Source organism: Nycticebus coucang, chromosome 9 (genome assembly GCF_027406575.1).
Source record: "Nycticebus coucang isolate mNycCou1 chromosome 9, mNycCou1.pri, whole genome shotgun sequence".
Lineage (NCBI taxonomy): Eukaryota > Metazoa > Chordata > Mammalia > Primates > Lorisidae > Nycticebus > Nycticebus coucang.
The window spans coordinates 132,531,994-132,550,349 of record NC_069788.1 but is presented as its reverse complement, the minus strand read 5'-3'; the positions used below and the strand labels follow the sequence as shown (position 1 = coordinate 132,550,349).

Below are 18,356 nucleotides of genomic sequence, written 5' to 3'. Positions count from 1 at the left end.
AAAGATATGGCAGATGAAACTGAAGATCCCATTAATAAACAGCTGGCCGAGATGTCAGAAATCAAATTCAGAATTTGGATTGCAAACAACATTAATAGAATGGAGGAAAATTTGGAATTAGAAATTTGAGGAGCAATTCAAAAGTCAGAATTAGAAATTCGAGGAGAAATTCAAAAGTTCTCTCAAGAATTTAAAAAAATTTAGGGCGGCGCCTGTGGCTCAGTCGGTAAGGCGCCGGCCCCATATACCGAGGGTGACGGGTTCAAGCCCGGCCCCGGCCAAACTGCAACCAAAAAATAGCTGGGTGTTGTGGCGGGCGCCTGTAGTCCCAGCTACTCGGGAGGCTGAGGCAAGAGAATCACCTAAGCCCAGGAGTTGGAGGTTGCTGTGAGCTGTGGGAGGCCACGGCACTCTACCGAGGGCCATAAAGTGAGACTCTGTCTCTGCAAAAAAAAAAAAAAAAAAGAAAAAAGAAAAAAAATTTAAAGACAAAACTACCAAAGACTTTGATATGCTGAAGCAAGAATTTGCAGCCCTCAAAGATCTGAAAAATACAGTAGAATCCCTCAGTAACAGACTGGAACAAGCAAAAGAAAAGATTTCTGACATTGAAGACAAAGCTTTTGAACACTCCTAAACTCTCAAAGACAAAAAGAAAAGGAGAAGAAAAATGGATCATTCTCTCAGAAAGCTCTGGCATAATTTGAAGAAGGCTAATATCTGCCTCATTGGAATCACTGAAAGTGATGAAGTGGCTTCTCAAGGCACAGAGGCCTTTCTCCATGAAATATGAAAGAGAATTTTCCAGACATGGCAAGAGATTCTGAAATTCAGATAGCAGACACTTTAAGAACCCCAGCATGACTCAACCCAAATAAGACATCCCCCAGGTATATCATAATTAACTTCACTAAAGTTAATATGAAGGAGAAAATTCTGAAAGCAGCCAGACATAAGAAATCCATTACCTACAAAGGGAAGAATGACTTCAGATCTCTCTGCTGAAACTTTTCAAGCCATAAGAGGGTGGTCATCGACTTTTAATCTCCTAAAACAAAATAACTTTCAACCCCATATCCTGTATCAGCTAAACTGAGTTTCATTTATGATGGAGAAATTAAATACTTTAATGACATTCATATGTTGAAGAAATTTGCCATAACCAAACCAGCTGTTCAGGATATTCTCAGACCGATCCTCCATAATAACCAGCCCAATCCTCTACCACAAAAGTAAACTCACTCAGAAACTTTTGATCAAACTTGAACTTCCACAGTGGCAAAAGGATTAAAAATGTCCACTGGACTTTTGAAAAACTCGACACCCCAAATTTTACCAGACTTATCAATATTCTCCATTAATGTGAATGGCTTAAACTGACCTCTAAAGAGGCACAGGTTGGCTGACTGGATACAAAAACTCAGGCAAGATATTTGCTGCATACAAGGTAAGAATTTTAAGGTAAGAATCACATCTTACCTTAAAAGATAAATATAGACTCAGGGTTAAAGGATGCTCATCCATATTTCAGGCAAATGGTAATCAGAAAAAAGCAAGTGTTGCAATTCTATTTGCAGACACAATAGGCTTTAAACCAACAAAAGTAAGAAAGGATAAGAATGGTCACTTCATATTTGTTAAGGGTAATACGCAATATGATGAGATCAAAATTATTAATATTTATGCACCCAACCAGAATGCACCTCAATTTATAAGAGAAACTCTAACAGAAATGAGCAACTTAATTTCCTCCAGCTCCATAATAGTCAGAGATTTCAACACTCCTTTCACAGTGTTGGATAGATCTTCAAAGAAGAAGCTGAGCAAAGAAATTTTAGATTTAAACCTAAACATCCAATATTTGGATTTAGAAGACATCTACAGAACATTTCATCCCAACAAAACTGAATACACATACTTCTCATCAGCCCACGGAACATACTCCAAAATCAATCACATCTTAGGTCACAAGTCTAACCTCAGTAAATTTAAAGGAATAGAAATTATTCCTTGCTTCTTCTCAGACCATCATGGAATAAAAGTTAAGCTCAGTAACAAAAGGAATCTGCATACTCATACAAAAACATGGAAGTTAAATAACCTTATACTGAATGATAGCTGGGTCAGAGATGAGATAAAGAAGGAACTTGCCAAATTTTTGGAACAAAATGACAATGAAGACACGAATTATCAGAACCTCTAGGATACCGCAAAGGCAGTCCTAAGAGGGAAATTTATAGCACTGCAAGCCTTCCTCAAGAGAACGGAAAGAGATGAATTTAACAACTTAATGGGACATATCAAGCATCTGGAAAAGAAAGAACATTTCAACCTCAAACCCAGTAGAAGAAAAGAAATAACCAAAATTAGAGCAGAATTAAATGAAATTGAAAACAAAAGAATTATACAACAGATCAATAAATCAAAAAGTTGGTTTTTTGAAAAGGTCAATAAAATAGATAAACTTTTGGCTAACCTAACCAGGAAAAAAAGAGTAAAATCTCTAATTTCATCAGTCAGAAATGACAAAGATGAAATAATAACAGACTCCTCAGAAATTCCAAAAATCCTTAATGAATATTACAAGAAACTTTATTCTCAGAAATATGAAAATCTGAAGGAAATTGACCGATATTTGGAAGCACATCACCTTCCAAGACTTAGCGAGAATCAAGTGGAAATGTTGATCAGGCCAATATCAAGTTCTGAAATAGCATCAACCATACAAAGTCTCCCTAAAAAGAAAAGTCCGGGACCAAATGGCTTCACATCAGAATTCTACCAAACCTATAAAGAGGAACTAGTACCTATATTACTCAACCTGTTCCAAAAGGTAGAAAAAGAAGGAAGACTACCCAACATGTTCTATGAAGCAAACATCACCCTGATCCCCAAACCAGGAAAAGACCCAACAAGAAAAGAAAATTATAGACCAATATCACTAATGAATATTGATGCAAAAATATACAACAAGATCCTAACAAACAGAATCCAGCAACACATCAAACAAATTATACATCATGACCAAGTCAGTTTTATCCCAGGTTCTCAAGACTGGTTCAATATAAGTAAATCTATAAGTATAATTCAGCACATAAACAAATTAAGAAACAAAGACCATATGATTCTCTCAATTGATGCAGAAAAAGCTTTTGATAATATCCAGCATCCCTTCATGATCAGAACACTTAAGAAAATTGGTATAGAAGGGACATTTCTTAAACTGATAGAGGCCATCTACAGCAAACCCACAGCCAATATCGTATTGAATGGAGTTAAATTGAAATCATTTCCACTTAGATCAGGAACCAGGCAAGGCTGCCCATTTTCTCCACTGCTCTTTAACCATGTAATGGAAGTTTTAGCCACCGCAATTAGGGAAGAAAAGGCGATCAAGGGTATCCATATAGGGTCAGAAGAGATCAAACTTTCGCTCTTCACAGATGATATGATTGTATATCTGGAAAACACCAGGGATTCTACTACAAAACTCTTAGAATGATCAAGGAATACAGCAGCATCTCAGGTTACAAAATCAACACTCATAAATTGGTAGCCTTTATATATACCAACAATAGTCAAGTTGAAAAAACAGTTAAGGACTCTACCCCATTCACAGTAGTGCCAAAGAAGATGAAATATTTGGGAATTTATCTAACAAAGAATGTGAAAGATCTCTATAAAGAGAACTATGAAACTCTAAGGAAAGAAATCGCTGAAAATGTTAACAAATGGAAAAACATACCATGCTCATGGCTGGGAAGAATCAACATTGTTAAAATGTCCATACTACCCAAAGCAATACACAATTTTAATGCAATTCCTATGAAAGCGCCACTGTCATACTTTAAAGATCTTGAAAAAAATAATACTTTGTTTTATATGGAATCAGAAAAAACCTCGACTAGCCAAGATATTACGCAGAAATTAAAACAAAGCAGGAGGAGTCATGCTACCAGACCTCAGACTATACTATAAATCAATAGCGATCAAAACAGCATGGCACTGGCACAAAACCAGAGAGGTAGATGTATGGAATAGAACAGAGAACCAAGAGATTAATCCAGCCACTTACGTTTATTTGATGTTTGACAAGCCAATTAAAAACATTCAGTGGGGAAAATATCCCCTGTTTAACAAATTGTGCTGGATGAACTGGCTGGCGACTTGTAGAAGACTGAAACTGGACCCACCCCTTTCACCATTAACTAAGATAGACTCTCACTGGATTAAAGATTTAAACTTAAGACATATAACTATAAAAATACTAGAAAAGAGTGCAGGGAAAACTCTTGAAGAAATTGGTCTGGGCGAGCATTTTATGAGGTGGACCCCCTGGGCAATTGAAGCAGCTTCAAAAATACAGTTCTGGGACCTGATCAAACTAAAAAGCTTCTGCACAGCCAAGAACACAGTAAGTAAAGCAAGCAAACAGCCCTCAGAATGGGAGAAGAAATTTTCAGGTTATGTCTCTGACAAAGGTTTAATAACCGGAATCCACAGAGAATTCAAACGTATAAGCAAGAAAAGAACAAGTGATCCCATCACAGGCTGGGCAAGGGACTTGAAGAGAAACTTCTCTGAAGAAGACAGGCGCATGGCCTACAGACATATGAAAAAAATGCTCATCATCCTTAATCATCAGATAAATTAAAATCAAAACTACTTTGAGATGTCGTTTAACTCCAGTAAAATTAGTCCATATCACAAAATCCCAAGACCAGAGATGTTGGCGTGGATGTGGAGAAAAGGGAACACTTCTACAATGCTGGTGGGAATGCAAGTTAATACATTCCTTTTGGAAAGATGTTTGGAGAACACTTAGAGATCTAAAAATAGATCTGCCATTCAATCCTATAATTCCTCTACTAGGTATATACACAGAAGACCAAAAATCACATTATAACAACGATATTTGCACCAGAATGTTTATTGCAGCCTAATTCATAATTGCTGAGTCATGGAAAAAGCCCAAGTGCCCATCGATCCACAAATGGATTAATAAATTGTGGTATATGTACACCATGGAATATTATGCAGCCTTAAAGAAAGATGGAGACTTTACCTCTTTCATGTTCACAGGGATGGAGCTGGAACATATTCTTCTTAGTAAAGTATCTCAAGAGTGGAAGAAAAGTATCCAATGTACTCAGCCCTACTCTGAAACTAATGTGTGACTTTCATATCAAAGCTATAACCCAGTTATAATTTAAGAATATGGGGAAGGGGGAGAGGGAGGGGAGGGAGGGGGAGAGGATGGGTGGAGGGAGGGTGATTGGTGGGATTACACCTGTGGTGCATCTTACAAGGTACATGTGAAACTTAGTAAATGTAGAATATAAATTTCTTAACACAATAACTAAGAAAATGCCAGGAATGCTATGTTAACCAGTGTCATGAAAATGTGTCAAATGGTCTATAAAACCAGTGCATGGTGCCCCATGATTGTATTAATGTACACAGCTATGATTTAATAAAAAAAAATAAAGTAGAGATGTCAACATTGTATATTCTGGTATGATGCTAATAACGTTACAGAATGTGTAGAATTATCAATACTATATATGTATAACTCCTTTAATTTTACAAACGTGCATTAGATTCTTACTAAACTACTATCTCTAGAAAGAGAGAGTTACAGAGGGGGAGAGAGAGGGAGAGAGAGAGATCTTGCCTTCAAAGAAGCTTGCAATTTAGGGTAGGAGGCTGAGAGGTAAACAGATAATATAAGGAGTTGAGTACAAGTGGGAGCAATGGGGTGAGAATGCAGAGAAAATATTGACTGTGGTAAGCATCCTCCTCAAACTTCCAAATGTGGACACTGGTGGTCTGGTGTATACCAGTTTGTGTTCTCCTGGGTACTGAGCCAGGAGTGGGAAAGCTAGAGGACAGAGCGCGCCACTCCTGTGTCTCAGTGATGTGGCTGAAGGTCAAGAGTACGTGGCTGAAGGTCAAGAGTATGTGGCTGAAGATTATTAAGAGTACACCCTGCCCCAGTTCAAGAGAACTGAAGGATGGTAAAGTGATTATACCATCCTCCAGATCTGACGGTTTAATTCTTCTGAGCATAGATGTATACATTTTCCATATTTCCTAAGCTTTATTTTTTCCTTAGAGTCTATTTTTAGTTGGTTTAAAACTTGAAGTTTATGGAGACCATGTTATTTCACAGGATGGAAACCAGATGAAAAATATGTGGTCTGTAGGAACAGAGATGTACCATTTTATTTTCTAGCTTTGGGGAATATTGTGAATTCCAGACAGTCACAAGTATGGCAAATAATTAGTCAGTGGAATTTGCCATTGTTTAGTATTATCCTTTCTGGAGTGGGGTAAGAAGCAAAGGCTTGGACCATCTTTTCAATTCAAAGAACACCTATAAAATTTTAACAATACTTTTAAACACTCTTTTTATTAAACTTTTTGTTTTGAAATAATTATAGATGTATAAGGTAGTAGAGAGAGGTCCCTTGCAACCTTCACTTCACATCCTCCAAGGTCACATTTTACCTAATTGTAGTACAATACCAACTTGAGGAATCTGAACTTGGTCCAGTGTGCATTTATAGTATTAAAGGTATTTTATTGCATGGGTAGGTTTGTGTAGCCGCCTCTGCAATCAAAACACGAAACTGTTCTGTAACCACAAAGCTCATCCTTGTACTAACACGTTCTAATAACACCCTCCTCCCTGCCCTTCTCCACTGCCCCCAAGACCTGAACACTGTAAATTTGTTTCCATTCCTATAATTTTGTCACTTAAAAATTTTATGTAAATGAACCCACACCATATGTGGCTGTTGAGTACTGGCCCTTTCCACGCAGCATAATGCCATCAGGACACATGTCAGTTGCTGTGTGTCAACAGCTTATTCTTTCTTATGGTAGCACAGTGTCCACAGAGTGGCTGTGCCACAGTTTGTGCCACCGTTGAGGAGCATTTTGGTCGCTTCTAGGTTAAATAAGGCTTCTGTGAACAATTATGGATAGGTTTCTAGTGGAACATTAGTCTCATTTGCCATTAAGTTCAGGAGGTTGACTTGCCGAATCATACGCCAAATGGTACGTTTGGTGTTTTAGAAAACAACTTGGTTTGTGGAAAGACTGTATCATCTTACACTCCCACTGGCAGCGTGTGAGAGATGAAGTTTCCCCTAGCATTTGGAATTGCCACTGTTTTCAACCTGAGCTGTTCTAACAGGTGCGTAAGGTGGCCTTAACTTGCACATCCCTGATGCCTTGTGCTGTTAAACACATTCTCATATGCCCCTTTCAGGAAAATTTCTCTTTGTGCACTTGCCATTTTTCCAATTGATTTTTATTTTTTACCGTTGACTTCCCTGATGCCTTGTGCTGTTAAACACATTCTCATATGCCCCTTTCAGGAAAATTTCTCTTCGTGCACTTGCCATTTTTCCAATTGATTTTTATTTTTTACTGTTGACTTCTGAGAGAGTGTTATGTTTTCTAAGGACGACCCTTTTGATGAAGTGTGGTTTACGAGTAGAATTTCCCAGTCGATAGATAGCTTGCTTTTTCATCCTCTCAACAAAATCTTTCACAAAGCAAAGGCATTTAAACTGTGCTTATGTTTACACTGTAGACTTTTAAAAATGGAATCGTGGCTAAGAAGTCTTCATGAATGCCTGTGTCCTGAAGACTTTCTTTCTATGTTAACTTCTTAAAAGTTTTAGATTTTTATGTTTTGCCCTCAAATCTATGACTCATTTTGAGTTAGTATTTGTAAAAGGTGTGAGATTTGCTTTTTGTCAATAAATGTCCAGTTATTTCAGACCATTTGTGGAAAATCTTATCCTTCATCCTTTGATTTATTTTAAAAATCAGCCTCCCTAATCTGGCCTTTTATTTATGTGTCTACCACTGTGACAATATCACATGACCTTCACTACTGGAGCTGATAAGACTTAAAATTGGTTAGATTAACTTCTCCCAAGTTATTATTTTTCAAATTTTTTTATTTATTTAGTTTTTTGCTTTTCCATATAAGTTGTAATATAATCTTTTTTTATTTTTGAAATTTATTTATTTTTTATTTTATTTTGTTGTTGTTGCGGTTTGGCCAGAGCCAGGTTCAAACCTGCCACCCTGGGTATATGGGGCCGGCACCCTCCCCAGTGAGCCACAGGCGCCACCCAATTTATTTATTTTTAATTTAATTTTTATTGCAGAGTATTACAAGGGTACACATTTTGGTTACATAATTTGCATTCATGCATGTAAAATGATTTTTTTCTGTGGTTCAGTCGGTAGGGCGCCGGCCCCATATACCAAGGGTGATGGGTTCAAACCCAGCCCCGGCCAAACTGCAGCCAAAAAATAGCCGGGCATTGTGGCGGGCGCCTGTAGTCCCAGCTACTTGGGAGGCTGAGGCAAGAGAATCACTGAAGCCCAGGAGTTGGAAGTTGCTGTGAGCTGTGTGAGGCCACGGCACTCTACCGAGGGCCATAAAGTGAGACTCTGTCTCTACAAAAAAAAAAAAAAAAAAAAATCTGTTATAAAAGCTTGTAGAGAGTTTGGTAGAAATTCCCTTAAAGTTTTATATTAATTTAGAGAGAATTCACATTTCTACTATGTTGAATCTTCTGATCCATGAATATAGTTAATATGTATCTCCATTTATTCAGAGATTTTTTGCTATCTTTAATTGGAATTTTGTAATTTGCCAGATACAAGTCCTGTACACATTTTTTGCACCTACCCCTAAATATTTCTCCCTCTTTCTGAGTTATTGCAAGTCATGTTTTGTTCTCAATTTGGATTCTACATGCATATTGCTAGTGTATAGAAATATAATTGATTTTTTATGCTTATCTTGTATTCTGTGAGTTTACTGAACTCATTCATTCATTGTAAGAGTATTTTTGTAGCATCCTTGAGGTTATGTACACAGACAGTCATATTATGTGCATATAGGAACAGTTTAACGTCTTCCTTTCTGATCAGTGTGCCTTTCTTTCCTTTTATTGGTTTATTGCACTGAGTAAAAGAGAGAGAGAAGACAACTGTGGTGGGGAAGGCCATCTTTAGTGAATAAAGAGTTTAACTCAGCAAGAGCAAAGGAGACAGCTAGATATCAAAATTCATATTAAACTTCAGTACAAGTGGAAGAGAGGTCTGGTGAGATGGTTTACGGTTAAAACGAGAAGGCCCTCAAATGCCAGAGGAAGTGAGAAGCTCTTATACAAGAAAATATCTAAAAAGTAATAAGAAACGTTGCATAGAAAAGCTACAAACCAAAGCTTTTCATAATTTCTTTTTCTTACTTTTTCCCAAACAAGAAGGTATCACTTATATTTTATATTTTTTAATTTATTACAATTGTATTCTCATTTGTCAGTGTATAGCCTAAGATTTTTAAAAAATTAACCATAAAATTCTTTTTTTTTACTATTGGTTGTGAAGTTTTCCTGTTTGTGTGTGTGTGTGCAAAAATAAGTATGCTTCGTTGTGTAAAATTATTTTTACCTTTTTATTTTTAATTTTCTTATCTTTGTTAAATAACAAAACTTTGATTTTTTACAAATTTTCCCACCCCACAGTTATCAAAACTTTCCTTCAGAGATAAATCTATTAGAGGATTTTTAAAGGAGATTCTTCAGATAAAATCAAGGATAAGTGACCTAGTAAAATATTTTTATAACTTATAAAGATTGACTAATGTTAGTAACCCCCTTTCTTATTATAAATGACAGTGGGTACAGGAAAACCAGTAATAACTGCTAATCTTAGTATATTTATTAAAGAGGTATATGGGGCGAAAATTGTGTTAGATATTAAAAAATATAAGCAAACAATAGACAAGCTGAAAAATGCAGGTGCAGCGGGTAGTGGAAGCATCTTTCTGTTAAATCATGTCATGAATTCTTCCTCCGCGTGCAGACTTGCATTACTTCTTAGGGGATTTTGTTGTCATGACAACAGTTTTATAAAAGCATCTTCAGCTTCCAGAGTTAGAATTACAGAAAAAGAGTTTGATACAATGAACACAAGTGAGCTCTAGTTATTAGACTATAGCCCTTTGCTTTATCATAATCATACTCTTTAAAAAAATTAAAAATGTCACACTTCTTTCCTTTGCAGAGGAAGATATTTTTGCTATGAAGTTTTTTTTTGACCTGAGAAAATAAATAAGTTTTTTTTCTCAGTTTAAATACTGTTCAATTGAAAGATAATTTGTAATAAATAAACCATGATGACGTCTACTACATGAAAGATCTTTGAAGTTAGGTTATTTCTTATAAGAGACAAATTTTGATGAGTACTAGTAAACCAAGTGTAAATTATAATTTGACAGAAATAAAAGGAAATAAATAAAAGGAGAAAAGGCACACTGATCAGATTATAATTTTATCAGATTTGCCAAGTGTAAATTATAGGTTGAACATGAAAGCACTGTTAAGAATATGATGGTAATTTGAATTGGGCATATTCTTTTATTCGAAAATCTCAGTAATGTAAAAAAAAAAATAGGTCATCCTGTTTCTCTTTGCAAACAACTACAGGATAAATAAAACATGTTTGTTGTTAATTTCAATTTGTATAAACCTAAAGTGTTGTTTTATATCTATGAATTTTTAGATAATTATCTTCAAAATAAGCAACACACAAAGTTAATATCTTGGAATGTTCCTAATCATCTCGTTTCAAAATAGAGAGGTAAGAAGTAACAAATCAATATTTGGGCCTTTTAAAAACATTTAATTACAGGCTCAAAGGAGTAGGGCGCCGGCCCCATATGCCGGAGATGGTGGGTTCAAACCCAGCACCAGCCAGAAACTGCAAAAAAACATTTAATTACTATTCAGACTTCTTCCAGAATTATAAATTATTTGAACCAGGACTGTTTTTTTATCATAGCAGCTTCACTAAACCCAAATTTTTGTGGATTTATTTTTCCTTCTGCAGGTCACTTTCAGAATGCGTTTCTAACCCTAGATATAAGATCCCATTCTATCTTTCTAAGAATACGAATGTTCTGAGAAGATTTATTTTTTATATGATTACCTAGCTTACCAATTACAACATTATATGCAATATGTAATAAATTGCAGCTAGGCTAATTATGCTCCCTTTGGGGTTCTAGCCTTCTACAACTTAGTAGGATGTAGGCTTAGCTAAGTGTTTTCACTTCTATATATCTTCTTTCTTCTTATCCAAAATGGTGCTAGTATGGCTGTTCTAGAGCTCTCAGGGACTCATACCCTTTGTATTTTTCTCCTTCATCTTTCCAAGATGGACTCTTGATTCTCATTTTCCAAGATGGCTACTAGAGTTCCATCCATATTTTCTGTATTCCAAGTGATGACAGATCTAGGGTAAAGAAATGAGAAGAGGAAGGATGTCCCCAATCTTTTAAAAAGACTGCATAGCAGGACTACCCAACACTTCTGCTCACATCTCATTGGCTAAGGCTTTGTTACATGACACCAAGCTACAAGAGTGACTGGGGACATGCCCCACTTTAGTAGAGTGGCCATGTGGCTGGCCAAATATATTGGGTTACTTTTGCTAAATAGAAACAGCAGAGGAGATTTGCAAGATGACTCACATTTCCCAACACATATTCCCAGTAAATGTTCATGATTCTACTTTGCATTTAAAATTCCAAAGTACATAGCATCTGAAAGAATTGCATATATCAGGCAACAACTTAGTAAAACCATCCTTTTCCTTAGTGCATAAAGACTAACAGGTAACTCACTCTAGCAGTTTATGGAGCTGTGCTGAAGAAAGGAAGATCTTTACTAAATTATCTATTAATCTGAAGATAAGATATATGCCAACCCTCCCTTAAAATCTATCTCTCAACTTCAAAAATCTTTATTAAAAATCTGTAATTGGTGAACAACTAAGCTTGATTCTGCTAGGGCTAAATAATGTGTAAGATACTCTCATCACATTTTTTGGTGGTGAAGGGAGTGAAAATAAGTAACCGATGTTTAGGGCACAATAGGATAAATTTTATAAAGCAGTTGTAATGTACATGGCACAACCTCCATAGGTGACCACTTCTCCACAGGGACTATCTCCTTAAGTCAAGCTAATTTTCATAGACTGGACATGCAAGAGGGACGGGGAGAGGTGGGTGGGGCCTTGGTGTGTGTCACACTTTATGGGGGCAAGACATGATTTTTTTTTTTTTTTTTTTTGAAAGCAGTCACTGTTTATTAACTGACCAGATTACAAAAACAATCAGGGCAGATACCTTAGTTCATTCTTCTAATAAGCCTATTAATTTGATCTTCCCTATTACCAGCATCTCCACCTTCTACAAAGTGGGTTGTTTTTTTCTTCATCCCTCCCCGTGGAGATGATAACTTAAAGGGCCACAAGAAGTTATTTGCTTCTTTGAAGCGTTTTCCAACAGTATAGATCTCATGAATCAGATCCTCCATGCAGATGATGCCATATTTACCAAGAGATCGTGCAATCAAACTGTTATCAGTCAACGCAATTCGTTTCTTATTGATTTTGCCATAACCACGCTTGTAGATTAGCTCATTTACTGACTTCAGATTTGGGTACCCCCATGCAATATACGGTTCTACAATCCTCAGCATGTTAATGGAAGCCTTGTTGAGCTTAACAAAAGTTCCATTGAAGATCTGGCGAAGGCGAAGAAGCTGCAACACTTTTCGGACCTTTGGACTCACACCATTGATACCTCTGATCCTGATGACAAATGCCAATTTTGGTTCTGCAGGTACATAGAAGTTGCCAGCTTTTCTTGCCATCCTAGCCATCCGAATCTCAGTTCTGTACATCTGCCTATATTCTTTATGATAATGCTTAGCTTTTTCATAGATAAGCTTCCTCCTTGCCTTTCGAAGCATCTTTTGGGCACACTTCTTTCTCAGACGCTTGATCTTCAGCTCTGCGAAATTCTTTCGCTTTTTCTTAAGCGTTTCTGGCACAACAGGAACCTTCTTTTTCTTCTCTTCAACAGCCGCCATGGTTCCAGCCGGAAAAAGAGGGCAAGACATGATTGCAAGAGGGACTTTGCCTAACAATTGCAATCAATGTAACCTGGCTTATTGTACCCTCAATGAATCCCCAACAATTAAAAAAAAAAAAAAAGGAAAAAAAAAAAAAGAAGTATGCCTGGTTCCTTATGTTGATCACCTATGTAGATTGACCAGCTTGTTACAGTCCCTTTGGTGGTCAATTTACAGAGGTTGTACTGTATTTGGAGGTCCAAGGAAAGAGAGGTGGCCCTGTGATTGGATGGATAGGATCTAAGGGATGTAGTACCTAAAGCTACCCATAGGGGAAAGTACAGAAAAAGGATACAGCATAAGTAAAGGTATGAATGTAGAAAAAGGGCATGCATTTGGGAAAACTGACCACATCATGCATATATTTGAGGACATTAAGTCTGGGGAGGCTGGAATAAAGAAAGGCTTAGATTCTTACTAAATGACAAATGTTTCTCAATTCGTTAAGAAAATGGTGAGCCATCAAAGAAGGAGCAAGAAAGGGAGTGACATGATTAAAGTTATATCTTGGAACAATAAATTTTATTGCAGTATATAAAGTAATTTAGAGATAACAAGATATAGAGGCAAAGAAAAGTTACTATAATAGGAGTGTATCACTGGAGAGGGAGCAGGACTTGGATGAGAAAATCTTTGGCATCAAAGATCTTGGAATTGGCAACAGAAATAATGGCATTTCAATTAAATCAAAGTCAGGAGGAGAAAACAGATTGAGTAGGTATGTGGCTTAAAATTTTTATCTTTTGATAAGTTGAATTTTAAAATATGCAAGTGAGGTTATCTACAAATTATTGGAAATGATAATCCCAACTAGGTTTTCACATATTTACAAAGCCAAACTCTGTGGGCTCAAATCACAACTGGCCACTTCCTGGTGGTGTCAACGTGAACAGGTTAGTTAACCTTAATGTAACTCAATTTCATCATGGGAAAGGCAGGACCACCTGCCTCATTGGGTTGTTGTAAAGACAAATGATTCGTTACTAGTAATGACTGTAGTATAGTGATTTTCAACCAGTCTGCCATGAGAGGCTCTTAGGCGTGTCACCAAAATTTTTAAAGATCATAAATTAAATTATTTTTGAAAGATCAAAGCACAGTAAATATGTTCTTTTTTTTTTTTTTTACTCTTTTTTTGATCAACGTAAGTTAAGTGTGCCATTGAAGTTTAACTATAGGTTCAAGTGTGTGTGCCAGGAGATAAAAAAGGTTGAAAATACTGCTGTGGGAAGTAGTTTCTGTCAGTCACTGTTAGAGTGGTCTTCGTCATTAATCGCTACTCATTCTTATAGTGTTTGTAGGTGCCAAGAATAAAATAAGATGTTAGTAAAAAACATCAGGGAAGAAGGAGAACCAAAGGAGTACATTTCAAGATAACAGGTTTGTTTGAAGGGTCATGAATTTCCCAGATAAAGAAAACAAAATTATGCCAATAGATTTGGAAAGTAGAACCTCTACATCCACAGATTAGTAGAGGAATAAGGGCAGAACTTAGTTCATAAGGGGTTAACAGGTAAGAAAATAGGAAGTGGAGTCAAAAGCAATTTAGAATATTTGTTAAAAAAATGAAAATTGGTATAAAAGGAAAGTAACTTAAGTAGCTAAGGTCAATGGGAAAAGAGAGAGAAACATATATGAGACTGATTTTTGTATGTTACCAAAATGTGAACATATTGGTAAAATGAAAGTCTGGCTAGTAGAGAAAGAAAGTGAAAATGTAGGGCGGTGCCTGTGGCTCGGTCGGTAAGGCGCCGGCCCCATATACCGAGGGTGGCGGGTTCAAACCCGGCCCCGGCCGAACTGCAACAAAAAAATAGCAGGGCGTTGTGGCGGGCACCTGTAGTCCCAGCTACTCGGGAGGCTGAGGCAAGAGAATCGCTTAAGCCCAGGAGTTGGAGGTTGCTGTGAGCTGTGTGACGCCACGGCACTCTACCGAGGGCCATAAAGTGAGACTCTGTCTCTACAAAAAAAAAAAAAAAAAAAAGAAAGTGAAAATGTAAACAAAAGAGAAAATATGAACAGAAGAGGAGAGAAGGATTATTTGGGGGTGGTATGGGGCTTATTCTCTGCTGAAATACATGCATATTTCAATTGCCATGACTTGATCATTACACATATAATGTGTAATGCAAAACATCACATGCACATCAAAATATATACATCAATTAAAAACACAAAAGAGAATTAAAGAAAAAAGGAAAAGTATAAACATAGACATATTTTTAAATGCTTTTTTTTAATTGTGAAAGCATGAAGGATTATTAGAGAAAATCAGGAATATTCAGTTAGAGATAACTCATAATCCTACCACAGAATAAGTATTATTCGAGTTTGGATGTATAGCCTAATAGCCTATTTTCAAAACTGGGATTTTCCTGTACTCATTATATCCTGCACATTCTCTTTGAAAGCATCCTTCGTAATGGACATGCTAGTGTGTCAGGAGGAATTACAATAGTTTGACACGCTGGGCGTTCTAATCGTTTCCATGTCTCCTCAGACGTAGCAGCATCATTAGTGTGTCAGTGATCATCTTGATAAGTAAGGTCAATATCTTGGATTTAGTTCTCTAGAATGAAAATTATCAAAGAGTATTGTCCACTTAGTCTTAGTCCATCTACCAAATCGCTTCCCCATATGTCTGTACTAGTTTATACCCTGACCATATTACCATGTTCTCACTCACTAACTTCAGGATGAGCAGATTTGAAGAGAAGAGGCAGTGAAGAGAGGCTCAGTTTAGAAGAACCACATTATGACAGAGGCAAGATTGTCTGAAACACCAAATTATCTGCTGGGAGTGAAGAGGAGACCCGTGGGGTTAGACATCTGGGAAACTGGTTAAGAGGTTGTTTTACACTGAGAGCTTTTTCCAAGACTTTCTGGGAAAGCACTTCACAAGAAAACCTTGGTGTACATACAGAGTGTATTTTTATTTTTAGTGATGTATTCCCCATTTGGATGAAATGCATTAATAGTTTACAAATGGAGAATTTTGTAATCATTCAATGATTTCAAATGGATGACAGCTATTAAATCTTTCTTTTTCAATAAAAAGTATATGAAAACTTAGCAGTGTTATGTTTCTGTGGTTATTTCTTATTAATCAATAAGTGTCTATTGGTCTACTCTGTTGTAGGTAATGCTGGGTGCAGCAAAGACACAAATAACAGATTTCTCTTTTAATGGTGTGCAGGAGGCAGCACATACACTTTGAGAGAGTTGATATTTAAACACATTTGCTTGAATGTTGGTGAAAGATACCTATGATTTTTTAAAAAACATGCTTTGTAATTTATTTGTGTTGGAAGTTTCTTGTATGTGGCTTAATGAGTTAATTTACATTGTTTACTGACCTTTTGTATTTTCATCTGACTAAGTTACTCCAAAAGTTTGAAGAGGGGTACACACTGAAATATCTATACACACACTTCAGTAACATGACTTGTTTGGGAAATGTTCCATCAGAATTACAGACTTTTCATTTTTAAATGACTATCATGATTGCAATTCGTTATGAAAAGAAACATTTCCATATAGGTAATCCAGACTCTATTTTCAACATGTGACTTAATATTTACCTCCAAATGGTTCAAGGCTGAATTACAGGACTACAAACTTGGAATTATCCTAAATGATGAGAAAAGAGAAGTATGTTTGTTGGTATTTGCAGGTATGACTGATGATAATTATTGTCTGAACGTGGGCCTGAGGCTCAGAAGACTGATAACAAGTGGCAGGCGTCACCACACAACACCCATGTGGCGCTGCTTTTGTATCTGTGGCTAAAAGCATTATTCACCTAATAGTCCTTTTTTAAAAGGACTTTTCTGTAAAATTTGGATTCAGTCAAAAGGCGGCACTCAAGTATCCAGCAGGCCACCTATGGTCCCAAGGTTGCCCAGGATTTATGAATAACACAATCTCTTACCATCACAATTCTTACAGTTTGACTCAAGGCCGAGAATAAGGTCATGTTCTCCTTTTGTCTCCTCAGATGGCTGCCTGGTCAACCCTACGGCCAGATCTGAGCCCAGAAACAACTCTTCAGCAAGCAAAGTGTGTCTGCCCCTCCCACAAGCTCCTCCTCTTCTTCACAGCCCCTCTTCCCTTCTATCCTTAAAGAAAGTTTACTGTCCTACATTTGTTTAATATGGTTGCAGCTTCAGCATCCCTTTTGGCTGACATACGGTAGTTTTCTGCCACCTTGGGCCTCGTTCAAATGCCCTTTCTGGGCATGGTGGTTTGTGATATGTGTATAGCCTGTGTGCTTCTCTCTCTACCCCCAAACCCAACGCACCCCACAGCTGTTGACCATGATAAACACGGGATCAGCACCTGAGTCATATAAATATGTTTCCCCACTACGCATAGTTTTCTTTAGCCAATCCATAGCCCCCATGGGAAAGCCTAAGGGCTGATAGCCACAGAACTGAATAAAAGCATAAGCCCACCTGGTCTCTTTCTTGTTGCCTACCTGCTAGGTGAGCTCCTTGCTACCTTCACACTTCCCTCCAGCCTCCCCTCACTGCTCTTGCTGGGTTTCTTCTGTTGCATGCATTTTGGTTTAACCTCATCATGTCTTACCTGACACACCTGAACCTGACCTTTCCCTGGTCAAAGTTTGCCTACTGTGCAGCTGTCTTGACTTATTAATGTCTGCTCTGAACAGGGGGACCTCAAGACCAAGCTAGAGAGAAACCACAGCAACAAAAACCACAACATTTATTTCACATGTGTAAATTGATGTCAGTATATAGAGGTATGTGCCTTCTTAACAGAGAACATTTCTCAGATCCTTCTGAAAACCAAACAAGGTAAAAACAATGTTTATTTTGAGTAGTCTGTAGTTTTCCACAGCTGTGTGTTTATTGTTGTCTTGATAACAATGTGAGTTATTGTGTTTCTTCTTAAGTTGAAAGGTCTTAGTTAAATTTACCAAATCTCTGTGCACCAGAATATAGATATCTGAGTATCGTCTAACCCTTTTCCCAACTATTTTGTTCTAGAAATTTCTAAGTTTCTAAGTTAGACTTTTCTAATTTCTAAGTTGGACTTTCTGTGTTGCACCTAACATGCATCAATGTGGTCGAACATGTGTGAAACGTGATTGATGCTTTTGTCCCTTCTTTCCATTTTCACCTGACGTCCCTTTACATTGGATCATGAAAGTATTAATATGTAGAAACACCTTTCTCATACAGGACTTCCTCAATTTCTATGCAGGATTTTGAGGTGGCAAACTTTGTTCTATTTTCTGGACTCTTTATTCTTCTTTCCTCTTTAGTGAACTCCTACCATACTACAATGATTCCCTGGTATCCAGGGCAAATCTTGGCT

The 18,356-nt window shown here is 37.0% G+C and overlaps 1 protein-coding gene across 1 annotated transcript; it reads right to left on the bottom strand.

The window, feature by feature from the left end:
- Positions 1 to 12,173: 12,173 nt before the first annotated feature.
- LOC128594474 (60S ribosomal protein L7-like) lies at positions 12,174 to 12,989 on the bottom strand. The gene has a single exon (XM_053603303.1). The coding sequence runs from the start codon at positions 12,972 to 12,974 to the stop codon at positions 12,228 to 12,230; it is 747 nt and encodes a 248-aa protein (XP_053459278.1). The 5' UTR covers positions 12,975 to 12,989; the 3' UTR covers positions 12,174 to 12,227.
- Between the last annotated feature and the right edge of the window lie 5,367 nt (positions 12,990 to 18,356).

Bases quoted from the DNA above. Each gene is read 5' to 3' on its own strand.
- LOC128594474 (XM_053603303.1), bottom strand. From the start codon at position 12,974: ATGGCGGCTGTTGAAGAGAAGAAAAAGAAGGTTCCTGTTGTGCCAGAA.